The sequence below is a fragment of the Amphiprion ocellaris genome, chromosome 2 (assembly GCF_022539595.1).
Source record: "Amphiprion ocellaris isolate individual 3 ecotype Okinawa chromosome 2, ASM2253959v1, whole genome shotgun sequence".
Classification (NCBI taxonomy): domain Eukaryota; kingdom Metazoa; phylum Chordata; class Actinopteri; family Pomacentridae; genus Amphiprion; species Amphiprion ocellaris.
In genome coordinates, this window is record NC_072767.1 from 15,938,476 (window position 1) to 15,960,330 (window position 21,855).

The 21,855-nt window shown below is 40.6% G+C and overlaps 1 protein-coding gene across 1 annotated transcript; it reads right to left on the minus strand.

Moving 5' to 3' along the window:
* Positions 1–253: 253 nt before the first annotated feature.
* Positions 254–11,591, minus strand: LOC111575815 (beta-1,3-galactosyltransferase 2). Its single transcript, XM_023281162.3, has 3 exons — positions 11,382–11,591; positions 10,696–11,229; positions 254–2,671 (listed from the first exon to the last, which is right to left on the minus strand). Exon 3 carries the CDS (start codon positions 2,318–2,320, stop codon positions 989–991), a length of 1,332 nt encoding a protein of 443 aa, XP_023136930.1. The 5' UTR covers positions 2,321–2,671; positions 10,696–11,229; positions 11,382–11,591; the 3' UTR covers positions 254–988.
* Between the last annotated feature and the right edge of the window lie 10,264 nt (positions 11,592–21,855).

A 21,855-nucleotide genomic window follows, 5' to 3' on the forward strand; every position in this document is an offset into this window, starting at 1 on the left:
TGGATAAAAATATTTGATGTTTTGTGTATGAAATTTGCTGAACTTGAATCCAGTAACTTTACTTGATCACGCTGTAATTCAACAACTTGTTTACTTGAACAATGTAAAAATATATTCTTAAACTGTGATATCATGTCTCTCAGCCCTTTACTTGCTGCAATTTGAATGTATACATTCTAAGAATGGTGAGCTGTTCTAATGTATTTGTCATTGAAAGATTCCACACAACACACACATGAAGCCACAAACAAAATTATTTCAGTACATTTAATTGTTATTTGATTCATTGCACATTTGCTCAAGTGCAGAGTCATACTCAATGTAAAGCTTTAAAAAATACAATCTCAGTTATCTCAGATGTGATTCTGGATGCTTTTATGTAGATTTTTTTGAAAATAAAATACAGTATATGACAGATAAATCTCTTCAGAGTAGTGTTCTTTGATAGATCTGTAAAGTAAACACTGAAAAACAGGGCAGCATAACTGGTCAATGTCAGCATAACTGGTCAACGTCAAAGATTCATCATTCATTCATATTTAGGTAGTGTAACTTTTCAACATATTACATGGACATTTCCCGTTGTCTGTGTAAACACAACTGTGTCTTAATTTTTCAAATTTTTTAAATATTATTTCTAGTGTGACATACTGTACTACCCTTTAGAGGAGAACATAAATTCTCACCTTTCTGTTGGCACCTGAATTATCATGAACACCACTGTTGAGCTGCAGCTCTTGTTGTGCATGCTCCACATCACACAGACATGTCCCCCATTCTTCCTTTAAGAAATAGCTCAATAGGTTTACAATACTTCACATTTTTTAAAACTAAAAAAATAGTTTGGATCATTGACTGTACACAATACCAAAAACAATGTGCTTTTCCCCATATAGTGTATAGTGCTGAGTTCAACATGCCCTCCACCAGCAGTAGTTACAGTGGACCAGCTTCCCTTTTTTGAGGCAGGTTTTAGTCACAGGGTCCATCATGGAGGCCTCTCTCCATGGAACTTTCGGTGTCTATACCTGCCGTTCTTTTCCTTGGCTATGTTGATACAGGCGTTGTGCTTGTTGCTCTGTAAGTGGTTCCAGTACTTGATGAGTTCATTAGGATGGAACTGATGGGATGTGATCAGGTGGCTGTACTTACAACTGGAGTAAGATACCCGCCAATGGTTGAAGAGGAACTCATTGGGAGGTGGAGCTGGGTCAATGCGCAGCTTCGCCAGACAGATCCCCACATAAACATCCTCCAGGTGAAGCCTGCGTATGCTGAGTGAGGCCTGATAGATCAGCTCAGCCATGTCCCCTGAGAACACGTACCCTGTGCCTGAGCAGAATATTGGGTAGCGCTCGCTTGGATACAGCTCTGGTGGCATGTACCACTTGCTGTCCTTGTTTCGGTTTGGTGCATAGCCCCTCATCAGGTAGCCGGTGAAGTACCTCTGCTTTGGAGGCATGTCAGGTTTCAGCAACTTCTGGATGAGATACTCTGTATTGACAAACATGTCACTGTCTGTCTTCATCACATAGGAGGCATGTGGGCAATAGGTGGCCACCCAGTTCATGCCCATCAGGGTCTTGACGGTCAGGTTGTAGTAAGTGTCCTGATAGTCCTGTTGGATGATATCATGATGAACACGGCTCTCTTCCTCTATGCTGCTCTGCAGGAAGGTGTCTGAAGTCTTTCCCGTGCCAAGCAGAAAAAGACGGACAAACCCCAAGCCCATTGCTACACTCTCATTTCCCCATGTCTGGCGGATTGCATTGCGGGCATCAGCCTGTCCTGGTTCTGCAGCAATGAGGAGGATGAGGAAGGGTGTGCTGTCCCTGCACTTGAAGGGCTCGTTCAGGATGTAGCGGTAAGGCTGAGCGCTAAGCTTCCCTCCTACACCCATCTCCTTCTGTAAACTGTTGTTAGTGCTCATGGAGTCCCCCAGCCCCATTACACCAGTCCTGGATCCTCCTCCACCTCCTCCTATTCCTCCTGTTGCCTCTCCTGCAGCACCCTCCGCTTGCTGAGAGCTGAGGTTGAGCAGAGGCTTTGGTGGTACATACCCCGCCTCTCTCCACAGACTCCTCAGGGAGCTGCTCTGGTTGGATTCTCCTTTGGGAGTGCGGAAGCCCCTGACGGCATAGGCCAGTGGGTTTTCACGAGGCCCACTGCGTCCTGGCAGCCAGTCCTGGTGGCTGAAAAATAAAAAGAGAGTGAAGAGCAGAGCCAGTGAGAGGAGGCCAGTCACATGCGTCCGAAACAGCGAGCGCTTGACGGTCCAGGTCATCTTGATGGGACAGCAGTGCCGCCGTCTCCACTGCATGGTGCAGATCGGGGTCGTAGGAGGCTGCTGCTGCTGCTCGAGAATGGGCGGCGGCGGTCACATACAGTCACCTCAAACATGTGGTTGCCAACAATCAGAGGGTTATCTGAGCTGGCAGATGGGTTGGAGGGAGCCTCCTGGTGGAGTCAGGAGAACATTTGAGCCTCACAGTGCAGCTTGGAGCAGGTATAAAGGGCTCCCAATGGAGCTAGGAAGGCGGTGATTCTCTGGCCAGGGAGGCTTCTCCCTGGCTCTTCTTTGGCACTGTAGACAAACACAGGGTCAGGCTCTATGTCTCGTCTCCTTCAGGATATGATAAGGGTCACGTCCTCTGCATTTGCTCTCTGTAATCTGAAAAGAGAAAAAAAAAAAGAAACTGAGAAAACAGGATTGGCAGCACTCCAAAAGCACCTCCTTTTCACTGGAACTGAGCCACATGCCAATTGTCTGAGTTGAAGATGTGTTTTTATTTTACTCGTGGGAAAAAACAAGAGTAATTCTTACTCATTTTATTCACGGTTTGTTTTGACACAATCAGAGTAATTCTGAATTAATTTTGTCCAGATGCAAAAGCTCCAATTAGAGCTTCCTGTGGATGCAGTGCCCAATATGGTAAATGACTCTTTTGGTAAGCTTACTTAACAGTTTGAAAAGGACAAGCTGAATCAATATGACAGCATTGTAGGATCTTTTATTGAACAGGGATGAGAAACAGTAGATTCTGGGGATGTGGCTTCAAGAAAAAAGTTCTTGTTGTGAGCACAATGGAGATGGAAGGGAAAACTGCTGTAAAAATTACTGTGGATATATCTGTACAGTTTAAAAACAGATGGTCCAACATGATATTGAGATGCAGCAAAACATGTTTTCGAAATGCGTATTTCTATATCCCAGTAAACACAACAGAAAACTACTTTCCACAATGACAATGATGATCACAACATTTTATTCATCATCACAAAATCATCTCACAATGAGAATATTTAAACTAGAGAAGAACAGAACATAGTAGATAAACTTCTATGAGGAAACTATGGTTGTCAGGTTCTGGATCTGGGAGATGAGGGCTCCCACTTGCATGTCATTATTCAGCTTAATGCCTGGGGCAGAAGTATAAATTGCAGGTTTGCTCTACGTGGCGCTGGCTGACGCTACTCTGAACCACTTGGTCGAGCAAATGTCATCAGCCCCCCACCAAGTGTCAACAGCCAGGGACGAGATGCATCTGTCAGAATGAGCTTTCAGGGTCCAACAGACAGTGGTGCCCAAACCTCTGGTGATAACAGCCTTCACCTGTCATTCACCTTCCACCTTCAGCTTATCAATGCTGCTACTGTCTCACTGAGATCACCCAGGCTGCTCTGCCTTCTTACACAAACACGCATAAATACAGGACATACAAGTAAACATGCAGACACACAAACATGCAGCAATGTGGACAAAATGTAAATGATTACATCTGCTGCCCACCTGGAAGTTGTTCACCAAGAGACACACAAAGACGGTCATGTACACACACCCTGGTTCACTAAGTCTTCAATGCAAATAATCTGTGAGCACAAGCATGTTTACTGTGCATTACATGTAATTATATACAAACCAAACACTGCATACATAATCTTTTTTGTGTGTGAACAGATACACAAAGTAGCACAAACTATAATGCAGACCAGCATTACTGATATACACAACGTACATGGACTGCATATGTAATTATTCATGTGTGTATAGATGCACAGAAAAGATGCACGTATACGTCACACATAATTATATCCACACTAGATACATACATCACCATTGCTGTGCATGTTAACTCTCTCTCTGTCTCACACACACACACACACACACACACACACACACGCTCATACACACAATGGACACACATCGCTGGAGAAAACAGAATCTGCCAGCAGAAACTTGGAGGTTGTACTAGACTCTAGTGAATATTAATGCAGCAGCAGTGTAGCAGCGTTGAATCCATCCTTCCTTCCTGAGTGTGTTCTTTCACTCACTGCTTGCATTGCCTCTCTTGTTTATTTGTTTGTTTGCTGTTTAATAATTTGCCGATACTGAACAACTGAGCATTATTTTGTGCAAATTCTACATACTGGCTTCAATAGATTTTCTAAGCTTCCAGTTTTCATTTCCTGCTATGTTTGCTCATTCATCATGACAACTGACAAGGAACACGATAACCTTTGCAGGCGAGTGTGCTTACCCAGCGCAAGCAATTACAGGAGAATGAGAGGGGCCAGGGCCGGTTTTGTTTTAAAGGTTAACATACTTTACATCGAAGCATATCCAGCTTTTGACAGATTTCTGCTGTCAGCTAAATGAACATCTAGTTCCATGAGTTCTGATGAAGGCTGCACACACAGGCACACAAACACATAACTGTGCATGTACATGGAGATACACACTCCACATAGATGCCCACACACACCGACACCCACCCACACACTCGCTCACATGCAGACCACATGAATGGCTTTGTTTTGTTTTTTTCAATGTAAATGCTAATTTGACTGGGAGATCAGACGTCCATTTTTACTTTTTAGCAGTACCATGTAATCTGCCAGTGCCTCTCCTCATTAATTCATTTTCTTGCCTCCCATCAATGTCACTTCTGTGCAAGTCAATTAGTTACACCAGCACTAATTAAAGCCCCAGCGATTCTGCAGCGGTCAATAATCAGAACATAGGCTGGGGGAGTGGCACGGTGGTGACATACAAGGCATACATTATGGTGTCGTCTCTGTCACCACATCAGCTCCACATCTGGAGGAAAAAACAGGATCAACAAAATGAAATAAACTTCCCAGGTTCACACGCCATTCTCCCCTGTTTGCTCTTTGTTCCCATAGTTACATAAGCAGCTGATTGTGCCTCAACAATAAGTGTGATGAATGCAAAACAAGCTTCACTGATGTCGATGAGAATATGACCTTCATTCACTACAACAGTGCACTTTATTATCGTGACACATTTTCCTCAGGAAAGAAACATATTTCATTTGTGAGCTGTTTAAAGCCGCTGTCGACTGAAGTTAAGGGTTAATTTCAGTTTGATCGAAACCGACCAATGGCGTGGCTGGCTGAGGTTCTCATTTCATCTAACCACATTTCCTGAAACAATGACTACATTTAGGATTTCATTTAATGGTAAAGTTTTGTTTTAGCACATGCCCTTTATCAGATGATGACTAGATGAGACTTCAGCAAACAAAATATTGCAAACACAGTAAATTATTCTCAGCTTTCTTTATAAATTAACCAGTGATTTTTTTGACAATAAAATGACAGAAAACAATGAAAAATGATAAATAAAATCAATCCCTCTATCCAGCTTACAGTCTAAACCCCAAAATATATTAATTTTAGTAACGTATAAGGCAAAGAAAAATATAAAACTCACAGTTTAGAAGATGAAGTGGTAAAAGTTGGGCATTTTTGCTTGAAAAGTGATTTAATGATTAATCATTTCTTACCACAGTAAATAGTTTTTGTGTTAGTTGACTTATACTTAGTGTTTCAGCTGTAACTGCTACAAGGCAGCACTATTTAATTTAACTTAACATCTTAAGTGACTGGTGAAGCAGCAGCTATAATCTCAGCTCTGGTATCAAACTTGAAGTCAAACAAGACTTGCAGTTAACAAAATGTTGCAGCCAACAGCGACATCATTCTCTTCTTTTTAAATTGTCCAGTGGCTAAAATTTACTGTATGTTCCTGTAATAAGGTGTGTTCAACACCAACGGCTGCTGGGAAACGAAAACATCCCCCTTGCCAGTATTATTATACAGTGGCATCATTATCATAGCAGGTGTGAGCCAAACACCAAAACCCAGATCTGCCTTTCAGAGCAGGTTCTTCATGTTTCTTTCTCACACATTTCTCTCTCTTTCTCATGTTAGCAAAATCCACACTGAATTAGTTTCACTAGTCAGCTTGCACAGCAGTAACTTATATGAATTTTATATGTGCTTTTGTTCTCCTTGGGGTCTTGCTGAGCTCATCTTAAACTCAGTCTTCCAGGGAATTCAGTCCTGGACTTGGTTCAGAGCAGACCCTTTAAAGAGAGCAGGCTGTTGGTGAGTCCACGCCTCTCATCTTAATCCCTCCTCATCCTGATCACTCCTCCACTCCTCTGCAGCTACAGTCTTTCGCAACAACCTGGGATTCTCTGACTGTTGTTTACCATCTGATTGCTATAAAGAGTTCACCAAGACTGCCAAGAAAATAAGTTGAGCCGAGTTGACGAGTGGTGTCGCTGCTCATTCACTTCCTAGTCTTCACTGTCTCTGTGTGGCTCAGTGAGTTGTTTGACCGACTGTTAACCCCACTTTGTTATTTACCAAATTGAGAGTACAGTCTTGAACAAATGGGGATGTTTTATAAAAAATTGTTTCATATAAGACATCAGTTTTCTTATCAGATGTACCTCCACAGCCGTATCGAATCAAGAACTCCATTCTGTAGATTCAATTTTAGACCAACCAGTAGGGATATTTTGCAAAAGTTTCTACATCTAGGCCTCTCATTCACTTGCAAACAGCGTTTGAAATGCAGATTTTTAAAAGGTCAGGTTCATGTGTATTGCTATGGACATGTAAAACAGAGAGTCTGGGAAACAATGATGTCACAACTTGTTTTGCACGTACCCATACCAACTTAGCACTGCTGCACCAACATTATGCAAAAGCCATTGTATGCTGTGCCTAATATTAAATGGTGCACAGCTTAGAGAAATTTTATGAAACAGTGGCCGGGGGAACAGATTTTTTGCTATTACCACTGGCTTGAAAAACATATGTATTAGTGTAGTCAAGACCTCAAAGTGGCTTGTATTAAATATGAACATTTAATATTGTCATATTTACTTTACACAATTAAACTACTATTGTTTGGCCTGGTTTGATTTAGTTTGAATTCAAAGTGTTTGTTTCTACCATTTAACCGTTCCTTTTAGCTAAACCATCCAAATGTATATCCATTATTTTTAGCGAACATGTTTTTTTAAACTGACATCAGCGTTAGCACACAATTTCAACTGTTTAGCCACAACTTTATTTCAAGAATTTTCCATTTCACTTAGACATCTACTTCAGCTACAATTGATGCTCCAAAATTCAACTATTTAGCCATTACTTTTAGCAATGTCAAACATTATGCGTTGCCTTCAGCACACCGTTTCAAGTGTTTATGCATTATTTTTATTTCAACCATACATCCAATACACTGAGTCAACTACTTCAAGCATTTCCCCAACACTTTAGCTGCCTGTTTCAGCTGCTTATCTGACATTTTGAAACTACTGTAGCCATTTACCGCTAGTCTAGCTAACTGTTTGAACAGTTTAACCATTTATTCATTACTTTGGCTAAATGTTTCAACTGCTTAATCGTTGCTATGTGTTTTAACCACTTTCAGGCGCATGTGTATCTACCTAAAGAATATTGTATTTATTACTTTTAGCGTCTATTAAACGTCTGTGCTCACTTGGTAACTAGCTATCGAACATTCCCAACAGCTGACTCAGGTTACAGAAACATATACATTTCTAAATCTTTTTTCAAATTTTTTTTGCTTTGTTTTGTTTTTAGAAATAAAACCAGCTTTTATTTTTTTTCTCCCCTCTGTGACAGTTAAATGAATATCTTCATATTCAGGTGGTAGACCAAACAAGAGAAATGTCATCTAGGCCTTTGGGAAACACAAATGGTCATTTTCACTATTTTTCTGACATTTGATAGACCAAAGAAAACACTGACTAATCAAGAAAATAATCAACAAATTAACTCACAATGGAATGCATTACTGTTACTTACCCTAATGAAACTGCAGTGAAGGATTAGACAAAGTACTATTAAAAAAAAATCAAATAAAATCAATATTAAATACCATGCAATTATAATATTTTATTGTGTTAAAGTGGTCCTGTTTCTAAATATAACAACCGATCAATGCATCACATTGCATTTTGATTCAATTTAATTTTCCTTTGTGGCCTAAGCAGTCCACACCTACGTCTACGTACGTACTTAAAGGAACATTGTGGAACAAAAACCAAGCCCCTATGTCACTCAAACTTTTCTAAAAAAAAAAAAAAACAAAAAAAACCCCGAATTTTTGTAGTATGATTGTTTTATGTGCAGATGTTTGAGTGAGGTCACAATCCAAATAGTGCAGAATAAAACAGGATTAAAGCCTTAAAACTGCTCAAAAAACCAAATTATCTCTACAAAAGCAAAAAAAAAAAAAACAAAAAAAAAAAAACAAAAAAAAAAAACAAGAAATTGCCCTAGTTTCTTTGGATGATCCACAGACTTCATAAAGTCCAGTTTTCTCTGGAACAAACTTGCTGTCAAACAAATGAGATCATGTTTTAGGTGGTACAGATGTGAAGCAAACCTTTGGAAATGTTGTTTAGTGTATATGTGACTCAACTAGGATAGAGCCGCAAGGAGAGGGAGGGTTCTCGCTAAATGTTGCACAGCAGATGAGTGACACTGGAAGGCCAGCTGTTTTTTTTTTTTACCCTTCATCACTTGAGGCTGGTCAGATGTGGGCCAGGCCACTGGAGCCCCTTCATCACACAACATGACCAAATCTGATCCTTAAAGGGTCAGTTCACCCAAATCACAAAAAACTTTGGCGGTATCTAGGCGACATGACAGTTGAGTTTCATTTGCCCTGGTTTTCAGGTAGCCATCTTTTCAAACTAAAGGACGTTTTTTATTTCTGACTGTTCTGATAAAAAGTGTTCCCACTGATGGATGGCGTGTTCACCAAGAATGACACCAATTGTTTCTACATGCAGATTTTAGCTGTTGAGCTGAAATTATTAAAGAATTAACAGATCAACAAGTAATTAATCAGCAATTATTTTTAGAATCGGTTTAGATCAGATTTAGACATTTTTAAGCACAATAGTGTAGTTTTAGCTTGTAGAACGAGGACATACTATTCTTTATCTGATGCGACACTAAGCTGATTATCTTTGATTTTTGAACATTTGATTAGACAAAATAAGATATATTAAGGCGTTATCTTGGGTTTAGAGAAACTTTAATGGCTGATTTTCACAGTGTTCTGACATTTTATAGAGTGAATGACAAATCTGTTTATCAAAAAAGGAAGCATAATTCATAATTGCACAAACAGGTGGAGCCAGAAATTTACAAACTCATCTAATATTTGATTTAATATATGAATTCCACAGATGCAATCCAATTCAGCTACACTGCACTGAGGTGCAAGCAGAAGCCTGGGAAAAAATGTATTTACTTTTTTTAAATTGTGTAACCTGACTCTTTAATGCACAAAGCTATATAATATGACAAAACGTCTAGATGTATTTGTGCTTTAAAAGGGTTGTAAGAAGGGATCGAGCAGCCTCGTAAAACCGGACTCAGTAATAAAAGAGACCTCTAGAAGGCAGCTTTGGCAGCTCCGAGCCACATTAACTGGAGTAAATATTATATGACAGTGACTTTTTTTTTTCCCCCACTCAAGACTGAGTGATATCTAGATCTTCTCTGGTGCTGCTGCCAACTTTCACTACTGAATTTAATTCTTGCAGTATGCTCTGTTTTACTTTGTTAATAAAGCCCGGCAGTATTCTGGAGGATGTCAGTTCAGACGCCACAGCAATAAATTATCAGGTGCTTTGAAAATTAGACCTTATTAAAGTTTCATAGTCTAGTGGGCAGAGTGAAAATCCAGATGGTGAGGTTAGCTGCAGTTTTTTTTTTTACGTCCATCTCAGCATTTAGCAGATATGCCCAAGTATGCATAGTTCTCTGTGCCAAATAGCTCAGGCAGCTTGACGTGATGAAGTGGATAAAAAGCCCAGTTAATTGAACTGGATCAATGGAAACTCCCTGGCCTCGCCTCTCGGCAGGTCCACGGAGGGGTTTCCTAAACTTGAATTTATGTAAACTGATACAGTATGGACTAGTGACCCTCATTTGATGACACTGATTCAGGAATCCCATATAGAAGTAAAAACTGACTGCGCTCTGATGGAGGAGGAATCGAGGCCATCACCTCCATGCCTCCTTAGGGAGTGGAGAAACAGTAAAATCAAAGTAGACTTTTGTTAATTTTGCACGGATGCACCTGCCTTGAACATGTACCTGGGGGTGGGGGGCCCTGCCTGTCACTGCAACATTTTACGGAGCCGCTGGGGGCCCAGAAAGTGCCTGATGGAGGGGAGATCCTGGGACAAAGGAACGTGGAGAAACTGATTGATGGGTAGATGGATCCCAGTCAAGGCGGCTGGGAAAGGTGGATGTAATGGAGGGGAGAGGAGGGCGGGGAAGGCTAAATGAATAATGAGGATGTGGAGGACCGATGAGACGTGCAGTGCGTACCTCCTCCTCCTCATGCTGCTGCTGCGGCTGATGACAGGGCTGCGGTCGGCCGAGGGAGTGTGTGAGCCCCGGTGCCTTCACTCGCCATCACCGCCTCTCCGGACTGGAAGCAGCCGCGGGCTTGAACGCCTGCTTCCCCTCCCGGTCCTGTGCCTCTAATCGCGCTGACACCTTGGAGGAGTTCCGTCCCTGCTCGTCCTCATCCCCACAGGCTCAACAAACCTGCAGCTTTTTGGTTCTCCTCCCGCTGCGACTCCTCCTCTCCTCCCTCTCCCGCTCCTTGTGTCCGCTGCACGGCTCCTCTCTACCTCACTACTTGAGGGCTATATTTTTCTCTCCCCTCTTTCACTGCTGTTCCCTGATCTTATCCAAGTTCATCCCGCTCTTCTCCAGAGGTGCTGTTTAATGCAAACGAGGAAAAACACCACAGCATCCATGCAGGTTTATCCACAGACGCGATCCGCTGGAAGGATGGCAGAGCAGCGGCGACGGAGCAGCAGGAGTGCGGCTGGTACTTCACGATGCACCGCAAGGCTGGTGCACAGTAGGAGCGTAGTGGAGGAAAAAAAAAGAGAGAAACTGAATTTTAAAAATAATAATAATAATAACCTGTAATCTCCCACCTCTCACTGCCAAAACATGCTCCTCAAGATTCGGAGAGGAAACAAAAACAAATACTCATCTACCTCCGAACCCCCCCCTCTGCTTCGGTTTTCCAGTCCGCCCCTTCTTGTTTTTCTTCTCCCGGATCCTTCCTCCGCTCCGTCTTGGACCGAGCCTTTGTCGGATGTCTGAGCCGGGCAGGGCAGCTGCTGGCCCGGGGAAGCTGCCTGTCAGACACCGCTACTCTGACGGAGCTCCACCACGTCACTGCATTCTTAGCGGAGCATCTCACGTGACCCAGTTGGTCGCTCACGCTGCGTTCATGGAGCGTGGGTTAAAAAATACCTCTATCCTGGACTCACGAACACTCGCATAATGGTCACACGAACACGCCCCAGCCCAGAATGTGTTCCAGCACATATTGTTATAATTACAGCTCGATAAAGGTATAGTTCGTACAATTACTGGTAATATTTATGCCAATGAGCTATTATCCGCCCCATTCTAAGGAATATTGTATTAAATAGAGTTGTTACAATAAAGGGCACAAGGATTGACTTGTATCAGGTCGTGCATCTGAAATATTGTGGAAGTTTATTGTTTTATGTGGTAGCTTTTGTATACCTTTTTTTTTTCTTGCGTGGTAAGGCAGATTTGTGTTTTTTCCACTTTTAGGGAAAAAAAAATCGACCAGACATAAAACTTATCTTGATAAAATTGTGCTGTAAATCATTCAAAATAGCAAAAACTAGAAAACTGTAATGGATACACCATTCAGAAGGCCTTAAACTATGGCTCACTTCAAATGCAAAAAGTTGCCTTTTGAGTAGAGAAGTCAGTGGATGTCCATAATTGTCTAATTTTAAATGAGATCTTTGGCGTGCAATTGGCTTCCAACTTTGTCACAATAGTTTGAGAATGATCTGCACACTGTAAGAAAAAAGTGGATGTAGCCACTGTGATGTTAGCTGGTGGCCTACGGTTTTTAATCAAGTTGCTTTTTGTGTGTTTTTGGCGACAACATTTGAATGAGAGTGTGAGCTGGATCCGACTAAGAACTTGAAGAAACAACGGATTAAACCAACACAATCGCTACATTTCAGTTTGGCCAGTTTTATTCCTGGCACACGGTGCAGCTCTACGAAATCCACCGCAAAAGCTTTTTAAGGCATTTGAGATAAATTCTGTACCAGAAAAAAAATGAAGGTGGAGTTTTGCAAACATATTGAGGATCACAGAGCACATTTCTACACAGAGCTGTGGAAACAAAGCACTAGATTGTCATTCACTACAATTGAACACAGAGCAATACATTTTTAGACAATCACACTGTTACAAATAACTTTCATGATCAATAAATAAAATCACAGACAACAACCAAAAACAAGTTTTTTGTTATTTGTTTGCCACAGATATGCATTTCTATGCCTCGATCTTTATTGACAGGTTGTTGTGGTAGCAACTTGTCAATGTCACCACTGCTATGCTTTATCCTGTTCTAATTTAAATGGGACCATAATTTGCTAAATAAACATTATACACATGCTGTATGAAAGGAGACTTGAAACTAGTGGTTAGGATTATAAACTCATTTTGAAAATATTTATTAAAGTAATACACCGAGTGAGAAGTAGGGTCATTTTCTCATAGACTTCTGTACAATCTTCTTTTTGCATCCTAAAGAATTGCTCCTCGCTTGCTGTTAAAAAAAAAATGCAGGTTTAAGCACTTCTGCGTTGGCTTGCTTTTCAGAGCCAAAGGCTATGTCCAGCTTTTATGTACAGCCTATGGGATGACCTTCTGCAGACATCACTGGCATGCACAAAGCCAGGTCCATAAAGAAGTCATTTTCCCACTTTGGTATCATCACCTAAGCCCCATTCAACACCTCTGAGACAAATGCTGTGACCTCTCTGACCTCGTTATTGGCCGTTATTTGACACAGAATGAGAGAACAATCACATAGGGGTATAATGCCGTGATGTCCATTTTGTCCATCTTATGCAGTTATGTATTCCATTAAAGTTGTGATCCAATAACAGAGGAAATGTATAGAAAGAAACCTGACAAAGAATAATGAGAAACTTGTGTTTTGTCCAGGCTGTCACTTTGTTTTGGTCCTCCACACTCCCATTCTGCAATGACGTATTACACATGTAACTATCAAAGCGATTTTTGCTTGCTTTAATAAATCTAACGTAAATTCAGTTGAATGATTGGAGAAACTGGGGTCTATTCCCTGAAACCCTCAGTTCGCTAACAGTCTTTTCACATTGATGCTGAGGTGGAGCTAGTTTTGAAAAGGAAGCTCATTTCTACAAATTTTCCCACATCAACATGAATGCAGCATCACTCCCTCCTCTCCCCCTCCACCTCCAGAGCCAACCACCCTGCTCCCCCTCTGTGGGCGGAAAAAAAGAGGATTTAACTCCGTAAGAGCATGGTGGCCAGTGGTTGTCTGGAAACAGCTGGATTTGCCACCATTGTGCTCTTTGTTTAACACTGCCTGCAATGGCTCTCCCTGGACGGCACCTTTTTATAACAATTCTAAATGAAAAATGTGGTTCTATTTTGCCCCGTTTGCTACATTAGTAATGCATCATTATGCACACATGATTACCAACTATATTTAGCATGCTTTCACATCTAGACTGACAAAAAAAACCCCCAAAAAACATGACCATTGACAGCACTGAGTTCCTGCCTCCACTAAAGCACGACAATGAAACCCTACCTGCCTCATTATTGACTTTAAAGACAATGCAAACCCTTCATCAGCCGTCAGTCATGTTTACACTCATGCACCTCAAGAGAGTGTTTCTTGATCAGGGATGAAAGCAGCTTGTCTCTTTCCCTCTCTCAGTGGAAGCAGAGCAGATGGAATTATGGCTCATGCAAAAGAAGCTGAGCGCTTTGGGGACAGTAAGCCAGGGGGGAGAGTGGCCTCTCGCAGCAATGTAAATATTGTAAGGTAGCACCACAGCATCGGAGCGCAGGTGACTGAATAATTAATAGGAGCTGTGTCTTTGACAGAAATACTTTGGAGGCCATTAGCTCTGCTACCTGGTCAGTGAGAGCATATTTGTCAGAAGAAAGTAATGCCGGTGTGGTAATTGATTTCCCGTGGCTGCCAGGTTAGAGGCAGCGTGCCTTTGTACATTAATATCATGTGGCATCTGTTAGATGGGTGACTTCCTCAACTTGTCTAACCTGACTGCCCCGGCAAAGACCCGCGTATCAAAATTTAAATTGTCATCATTAATTGGTGGTGCTCGGGGAGTATCTTGCAACAACACGTCTGCCTCTCCTGCTGTATCTCAGAGAAAGCCAGTCTGCTGCAAACAAACACACAGATGTCCCCCTGTACTGCAGATAGAAATGCAGCTGCACACAAACCCGCGCTCCATTTCTTTTTTAGAATTTCTTAAAAATGTCTCGCAGACGCTTTAATAAACCACAGTGTCTTTTTTCTTTTAGCGCACAAAGTCGAAACGCCCAAGCCTTGAAGAGCAAAGTCAGTGGAAGCATGTGTGAGCTTTGGCACAACGTGAGGCGCTATTCACAAAATAGGACTCCTGTGAAAGGCAAAATAAAGATAGAGACCATATTTCTTTTTGTTTTGTCTCAAACACAAAAATACAAAAAATACAGCCAAGTTCTTCTTCTACGCAAACCAATAAGTTCAAACACCAACGGTCCAACATTTACATAGCAACCCAGAAACCCTTTCACATTTGAATAATTTCTCATTTCTATGCTTTGAGTCATGGTCAATTCACCATATTGGCAAGTTAAGAAAAGAAATGCTAAATGACACGGCAAATACTGCAGTTAAATCTACCAATTTACACTGTGAGTTTAATCACGTGATCAATTGATTGTTTTGGTTTTCTTTGGCCTAATTCTTTCTAAAATGCATTCTCCTCGAGTTGTTCTGTACTTTACTTTCTCCTTTTCTCTCAGACACCGCTGGGGGAAGGACAGGTTGGTTATCTCAACGTTACGCCTTTTAAGAAATGCAGTCTCAGATGAAATGTGAGCTGTTATTGCTTCTCTTAAAGAGTGCAGTCGCAATATCCTGTGGCAGAGCCTCAAGTGCAGGCAGGGATGTCTCTGTGAATATCTTTGCCTTCACTCAGACTCAGGCCTCTGCTCAGTGAACAAATATTAGGGGTCAGCTCTGTTATAGCTGAGGACACATTACAAAGCGCTGAGCATTAATTTGCTCAATTTCATATTATCCTGGAAACAGTTCAGCTTACAATTACCCAATTTAAATGTGACTTTAATCACGCTGTAAAAATAGATGTTGCAAATCTCACCTTTGCACCTGCAATCAACACACTCATCGCTGGCTGTCGAAAACAAGTTAATTAATCATTTGCATAACTAACACATATGTCACGTAGACGGTGAGTCAGAAATCCCGAGTTGTGACAAGTATATTTGGCCATGATAATAGCAAAAATGAAAATGCAATGCGTGTCAGATTCATATGAAAAGCACTTCCTGAGCAGATCTGATCAGAAAATGCATGCATTTCAAGCATTTGGCAGGCAGTTCGGATAGTAGCATGCCTGTCAAAACGGATTGTGTGAATTGTTTGCAGACGGGCAACAAAAAGAGCTGTGTTTACTGTCAATATATAGAGGCAGAATAATGAGAGCTAGCGCATTTGTCCTCAAGAAAGACGAATATCTGATGTCAGTTTATGTACAGGTGACACATTTTAATTCCACGTGTAAATCCATCTCAGTGACATCCAGACACGTGTGGACATAAGATGCTTGTCATTGCCAGAGCTAAAGAAAGCCACGGCGGTCTAATCGTCACTGCCAGATATAGATGTGGTCAGACAGTCTGAGATCTAGCCACAATGTACAAATGAGCCATGTAAACAAGGACAGCTGCAGGCGAAAGCAGGAAGTCATGGATAGACAGTTACAAAGGATACATGGCATTCCTTTTGTGGCACGAGAATATTGTGCAGTGATCTCATATTTAACAGCCTTTACAATCAAATTTCAAAAACCACACAGACATAACAAATGGGAATAGAGATCAGTTTGCAAGGATAAAACTGAAAAATGAAAGCGTAATAAGCAGAATTCATTGTAACCTGATGCATGAAATAAGAAAAGATCAAAAGTCCAATGTTGAGAACTGATTAAAAATGTTTAAAAAAAGAGAAGAAAACAGAATGAAGTTTGAAGCTGTGACAAGTGGGAACCAGGGACTCTGTTGGAAAAAATTTAACTTTATACAGATGCAATCTCAGGGTCTCCATACTGCTAAATCTGTAATTTCATATAAAAAGACTTACTGAGAGCTGGAGAATGGTCTGGCTGCATCTCATTATCACTCTGCTGTAGGTCCAGGGGATGCTCTGAATTGTTTTTATGTCTCTAAACCAATCAAAATTCTCTCTCTAAGCCCAGGATGCAGCAATGATGTCCCTTCCAAATAGTAACGCTGGAATTGTCATATGCCAGAAATGGCAGGCTTAGACCCAAGGACTACATCCGTTGATTCTGTAAAAGACATGTCCTAGTTTGGATTGATATTACACTTTTTAAATCCAGGTTTTTTGTTCCTAAAATGAGTTGGAAGTGTTGTCAACTTGATGTTCAGTTCCATGTAAAATGTCATTTACATGCTATTAACAGAGTGAAAAGCTTTTATTGATCCAAGTTTCATGGATTTGGGGAGCAAGAAACCTAAACAAGATAACAAAACTGTCTTCTGTAAATACTAATCATATGATTGTCATATAAACGATCAATGTATTACTCCCAAATCTGCTTAATAAACAGCTTTGCAGCACTATCCCAAATTATATAGGATAAAAAGATATGTATCTACATTGGAACACAAAAGAAAATAATTCCAAATATAATTTTAGCTGTTATTTGCTGTTCAAGGCCAATATAACACAGGGTAACATAAATGATTTTCTATATATAAAGAGCTCCTTGACTGGCTTGCATAAGTGGGTAATTATCTAATCCATCACATAATACATGCTTTAGATTTTAATATGTGCTATACTATTATCTAATTAGTTTCGTATTAATATGCTTTAAAGAGATGTAGAGCGTAGGAGTGAGGCAGGGAGGTGGAGTGGTTAGAGAGGCTGTCCATCAAGCACATTCAAGGCTCTGTGTGGGCCACCAGACACCTGGTTAAAATGTCCTCAGCCAAGAGACTGGATCAAGAGCAGATGGTGTACAAGAACCTCTGACCTCCCTGTGAAAGACCAGATGAAAGTGTAAAAATGTCATCATTATCATCTATTTGTTTCTGAGATAAATGTATGATATTGTCGGTCTGGATCATTGTTAAAGAGGAAGAGAGAGACAGGGAAATGTCTAGACTTTTGAAATACTTTTAGGCTGAAATTATTATCAGTGATGATGAGTCTGTGTAAATACATGGGGAGTGTATGGATAGCCATTAAGATACTGTATTCAGTGAAACTGTAATGCAATTATCTAATTGTTTGCTAGTAAGTTGCTGCTGCTGCTAACATATTTATTTTGTTTGGTAATGCATTCCAGATGTGACAGCATTTGATTGAGAAGACTGTCCGTCCAAATGTAGCTTCACGGTAAGATATTTTGGAGTTGTTGTAGGTGGAGCTTCTGGTGACTGCTGCCGTCCTGTCTTTGGATGAATCCACAGAGTGCCTGTGGCGCTGATTTATTGAGGCATTCAAAGATTAATTTGATGAAACAAAGATGAAGCTTTCAAACTCAATAAATTGTATTTTTTAAGCCAGTGATGCCACCAAATTGTTTTTTTATCCATAATTTTCAGAGCTTGATTGTATAATGAACTTATGTGTTTTATTGTAGATGGGGATGCTTGAGCCCAAACTGTCGGACAGTATGAGATATGAGAGAAGATCATAGCATGCATGTACAGTAGGACTGCCTGGTTAGGAATATAATTTCTGATTTACTTGAAGCAGTTCAGATTTTTTTAAACTGTTTTTGACATCTTCTTACGTGTAGATTAAATTTGAGGGTCTAATACAGCCCCGAGATACTTCAGTTCTGTCACTGAGCTGATTTCTTGGCTTTGTATATTAACTTTAAAATATTGTTGGCTTGATTTCCTGAGAAACACAGACACTGTTTATTCCAGGTTTACTACGAGGTGATTTTGAACTAGCCACTCTTGGACATTAGCCATAGATGTAGACAGGACATCCGCAGCCTATGCTGGTGTCTTAGCAGCCGTATATATAATTGCATCATCTGCATCAAGTTGACATGTTGCAGTGGAGCAGTTTAATGGCAGGTCATTATTGAAAAGGCGGAACAGTAAGGGACTAAGAATGGACCCTTGTGGAATGCCCATGTGGATATTTTGAAGTTGTATTTTCCTCTTAATTGCTATCCCCCTTCTCAATCCTGAAACAATCTCTGTATATTTATATAACATAATTTTTAGCTTTGTACATGATTTGTGCAGTTTGGAATTTCACTATATCGGTAAATTTTAAGAATTTTGACTGTATGAAGAGTGAGTGAGTATGATCCCGATAGCCGACATTATGAATAACCCGTATTGCCCTTTTTTGAAGAATAGTTGTAGTAATAATAGTAGATTGAACTCCTGTAATTATTACCCCAGATCTCTACACAGCAATTGAAATATGATGAGACAATGAAACAGCATGGGATGCGTAGTGATTTATGATCAAGAGCATGTTTTACTTTGTTTAGAACGGACATACTACTTCAAAGTTCACTTTGTATATGTTTCATATGTGGTAACTGACATACTCACTGCCAGACTTTGAAGATGTTTTAATTTCTGCATGTTTTCCATCGACAGAGCCCAAACACAGAGTAAGTTCTAAACTCTTCAGAAATCTTTTGCTGTGTCTGCCCACTGTGCTCAACACACATCAGGAATATTTACTGACACCATGCTGCACCCAAATCTTTAGGTAGCTGCTAGATCCTGGAAAAACTGCCCCATGTGTCTTTCTGTGTATGGAATTCGGGGCAATGCAATTGTTTGCATGGACCTACTTCTGTCTACTGGTAAGATTGTTGCATAATTACATGGCAGATCGTGTCTATGTATTCTGGATATGCACGCCACTGCTAAGCTTGTGCACTACTGCCCTTGCAGTGTAGTTTGTGGACACAAATTTTGGGCTGAAAATGGAGTCCCACTGAGACGGCCATGAGAACTTGCAGACTTGCTGAAATGACTAAATTTATGGTCATAACACCAGCCTTATACTGCCATTTTTACAAGGACTTTCTTAAACTGGACCAATACTAGATCATAAGTAAGAAAATAACTTACCTGTTAATTTTTTTTTCTTCTTTCAAAAACACAAATGAGAATTCAGCTCAGTTGTATAGGAATGGGGCTGCACAGTGGCTTGGTGGTTAGCACTTTCATTTTGCAGCTAGAAGATCCCCGGTTCGCATCCCGGCCTTCCCAGGATTTATCTACATGGAGTTTGCATGTTCTCCCTGTGCATGCGTGGATTTCCTCCGGATACTCCGGCTTCCTCCCACAGTCCAAAAATATCCTGAGGTTAATTGATTATTCTAAATTGCCCTGTGAATGTGAGTGTGATTGTTTGTCTGTATATGTAGCCCTGCGACAGACTGGTGACCTGTCCAGGGTGTCCCCTGCCTCAGCTCCAAGCCAGCTGTGACAGACTCCAGCACCCTAATGAGGATTAAGTGTATAGTGTAGTAAATTATAGTGTATAGATAATGGATGGATGGATGTATAGGAATGGCATTTTTGGAAGACAGGGGTGGACTAGATGTCCTCTCCCAGGAAATGGGATTCCTGCATTGTGGTGAATTTTTATGCACCAATATGGTCAGGTTCTACATTAATTTTGGATGGAAATGTTCACATGTACACAAACGTTCAAAAGTTTGGGGTCACCCAGACAATTTCACGCTTTCCATGAAAACTTGCACTTTCATTCATGTTCTAACATAATTGCACAAGGGTTTTCTAATCATCCATTAGCCTTTCAACACCATTAACTAACACAATGTAGCATTAGAACACAGGAGTGATGGTTGCTGGAAATGTTCCTCTGTACTCCTATGTAGATATTCCATTAAAAATCAGCCGTTTCCAGCTAGAATAGTCATTTACCACATTAACAATGTCTGGACTGTATTTATGATTAATTTACTGTTATCTTCATTAAAAAAACAGTTTTTCCTTCAAAAATAAGGACATTTCTAAGTGACCCCAAACTTTTGAATGGTACTGTATCAGAAAACATGAAATTTAGGAGCCCAGTGATCAACTGGGGGAGTAATGGAGCTATCAGACATATTGGTACTACGTTTAAGTATTTAAGCGTCATCCCTGCTGAGTCAACACATAAATAGGAATGAAAAACTCCTATTTCCTCTTTGATGTTTTTTGGAAGTAACCTCTTTCACTGAGCACATGGCACCTTTTCACGTCAATAATTAGTCCATTCCAATTCATTTGTAAACCTATGGACTTTAATAACTCAGATATATCTCAACAGGATTCCTCCTCGTGTTCAAAGCCTGTCAGAGGCATCACTGTGTCTTTTTATTAAGGGTGAGCTTAGCTTTGCAATAAGAGACCGGAAACGGTAAACAGCTATCCAGATTTTTTTGCCCCCACACCTGGAAAATTCACGAGTTCGATAAAAATGCTGCCTTTTCCTTTTTTTTTTCTCTCCACTATTTCATGGTGAGCAGCACTTCAATGCTGTGCAATGTATTGGTTGCTTGGCAATCTCACAATGAGAAGTCACTCTCACAGCTGTTGTTCATAGCTTTTAAAGTAGGCAACATGTGTCTCATGAGTGAGAGTTAGCTCATCTGTGTTAGCACCTGTTCTGCACAGAGCCTTCTGCTGCTGCCGCCGCTTAATATACATTGTGCAGTGAATTAAGGTGGTGCTTAAACTGCTGACAGGGAGGATATTTAAGGGGACTTAGCTGTTAGCTGCACTGCTGTGACAGACAATTTGAAAGTCACAGTTGGAAATACAGCGTACTCTAAATGAAAACAGTGAGATAAAGGACATTTTAAATTGAAGTCTTTGGGGTCCTATCAGGTTCTGGACAGTAAACCAGAAATTGTGCCAGAATTCAGCCGAGTTTCTGACCTATAGTGCCAGACACTAGATAGATAATAGATCAGTCAATGGGTACTCTATTGGGGTCATTCTCTATGAGTTCAACTTTGTTTAAAGGTTTGTGTTACCAAGTGGCATTCAGCTGGCAGAGCTGAGCTGGTGTGGAGAGATAACCTATGTTTAGGTGTCTGGGGATAGTAGAGATGTAAATGTGCAGCAAGATGCACCCAGCACCTGTTTATTCCTGATAATGTAAGCAACATGTCTCAAATGATGCTCGCTCATTTTCAGTTATCAATATCAATATGTTTTTAATATTGTGTATAACTATTATCTCATCATTTTTGGACATGGATCTAAATGAGTATCTTAAAGGTAGTTTATAAAGTACATGTAACACACATGAATGGTCTGTTTACCACCGAATAATAGCTTCTTGTA

Bases quoted from the DNA above. Each gene is read 5' to 3' on its own strand.
- LOC111575815 (XM_023281162.3), bottom strand. From the start codon at position 2,320: ATGCAGTGGAGACGGCGGCACTGCTGTCCCATCAAGATGACCTGGACC.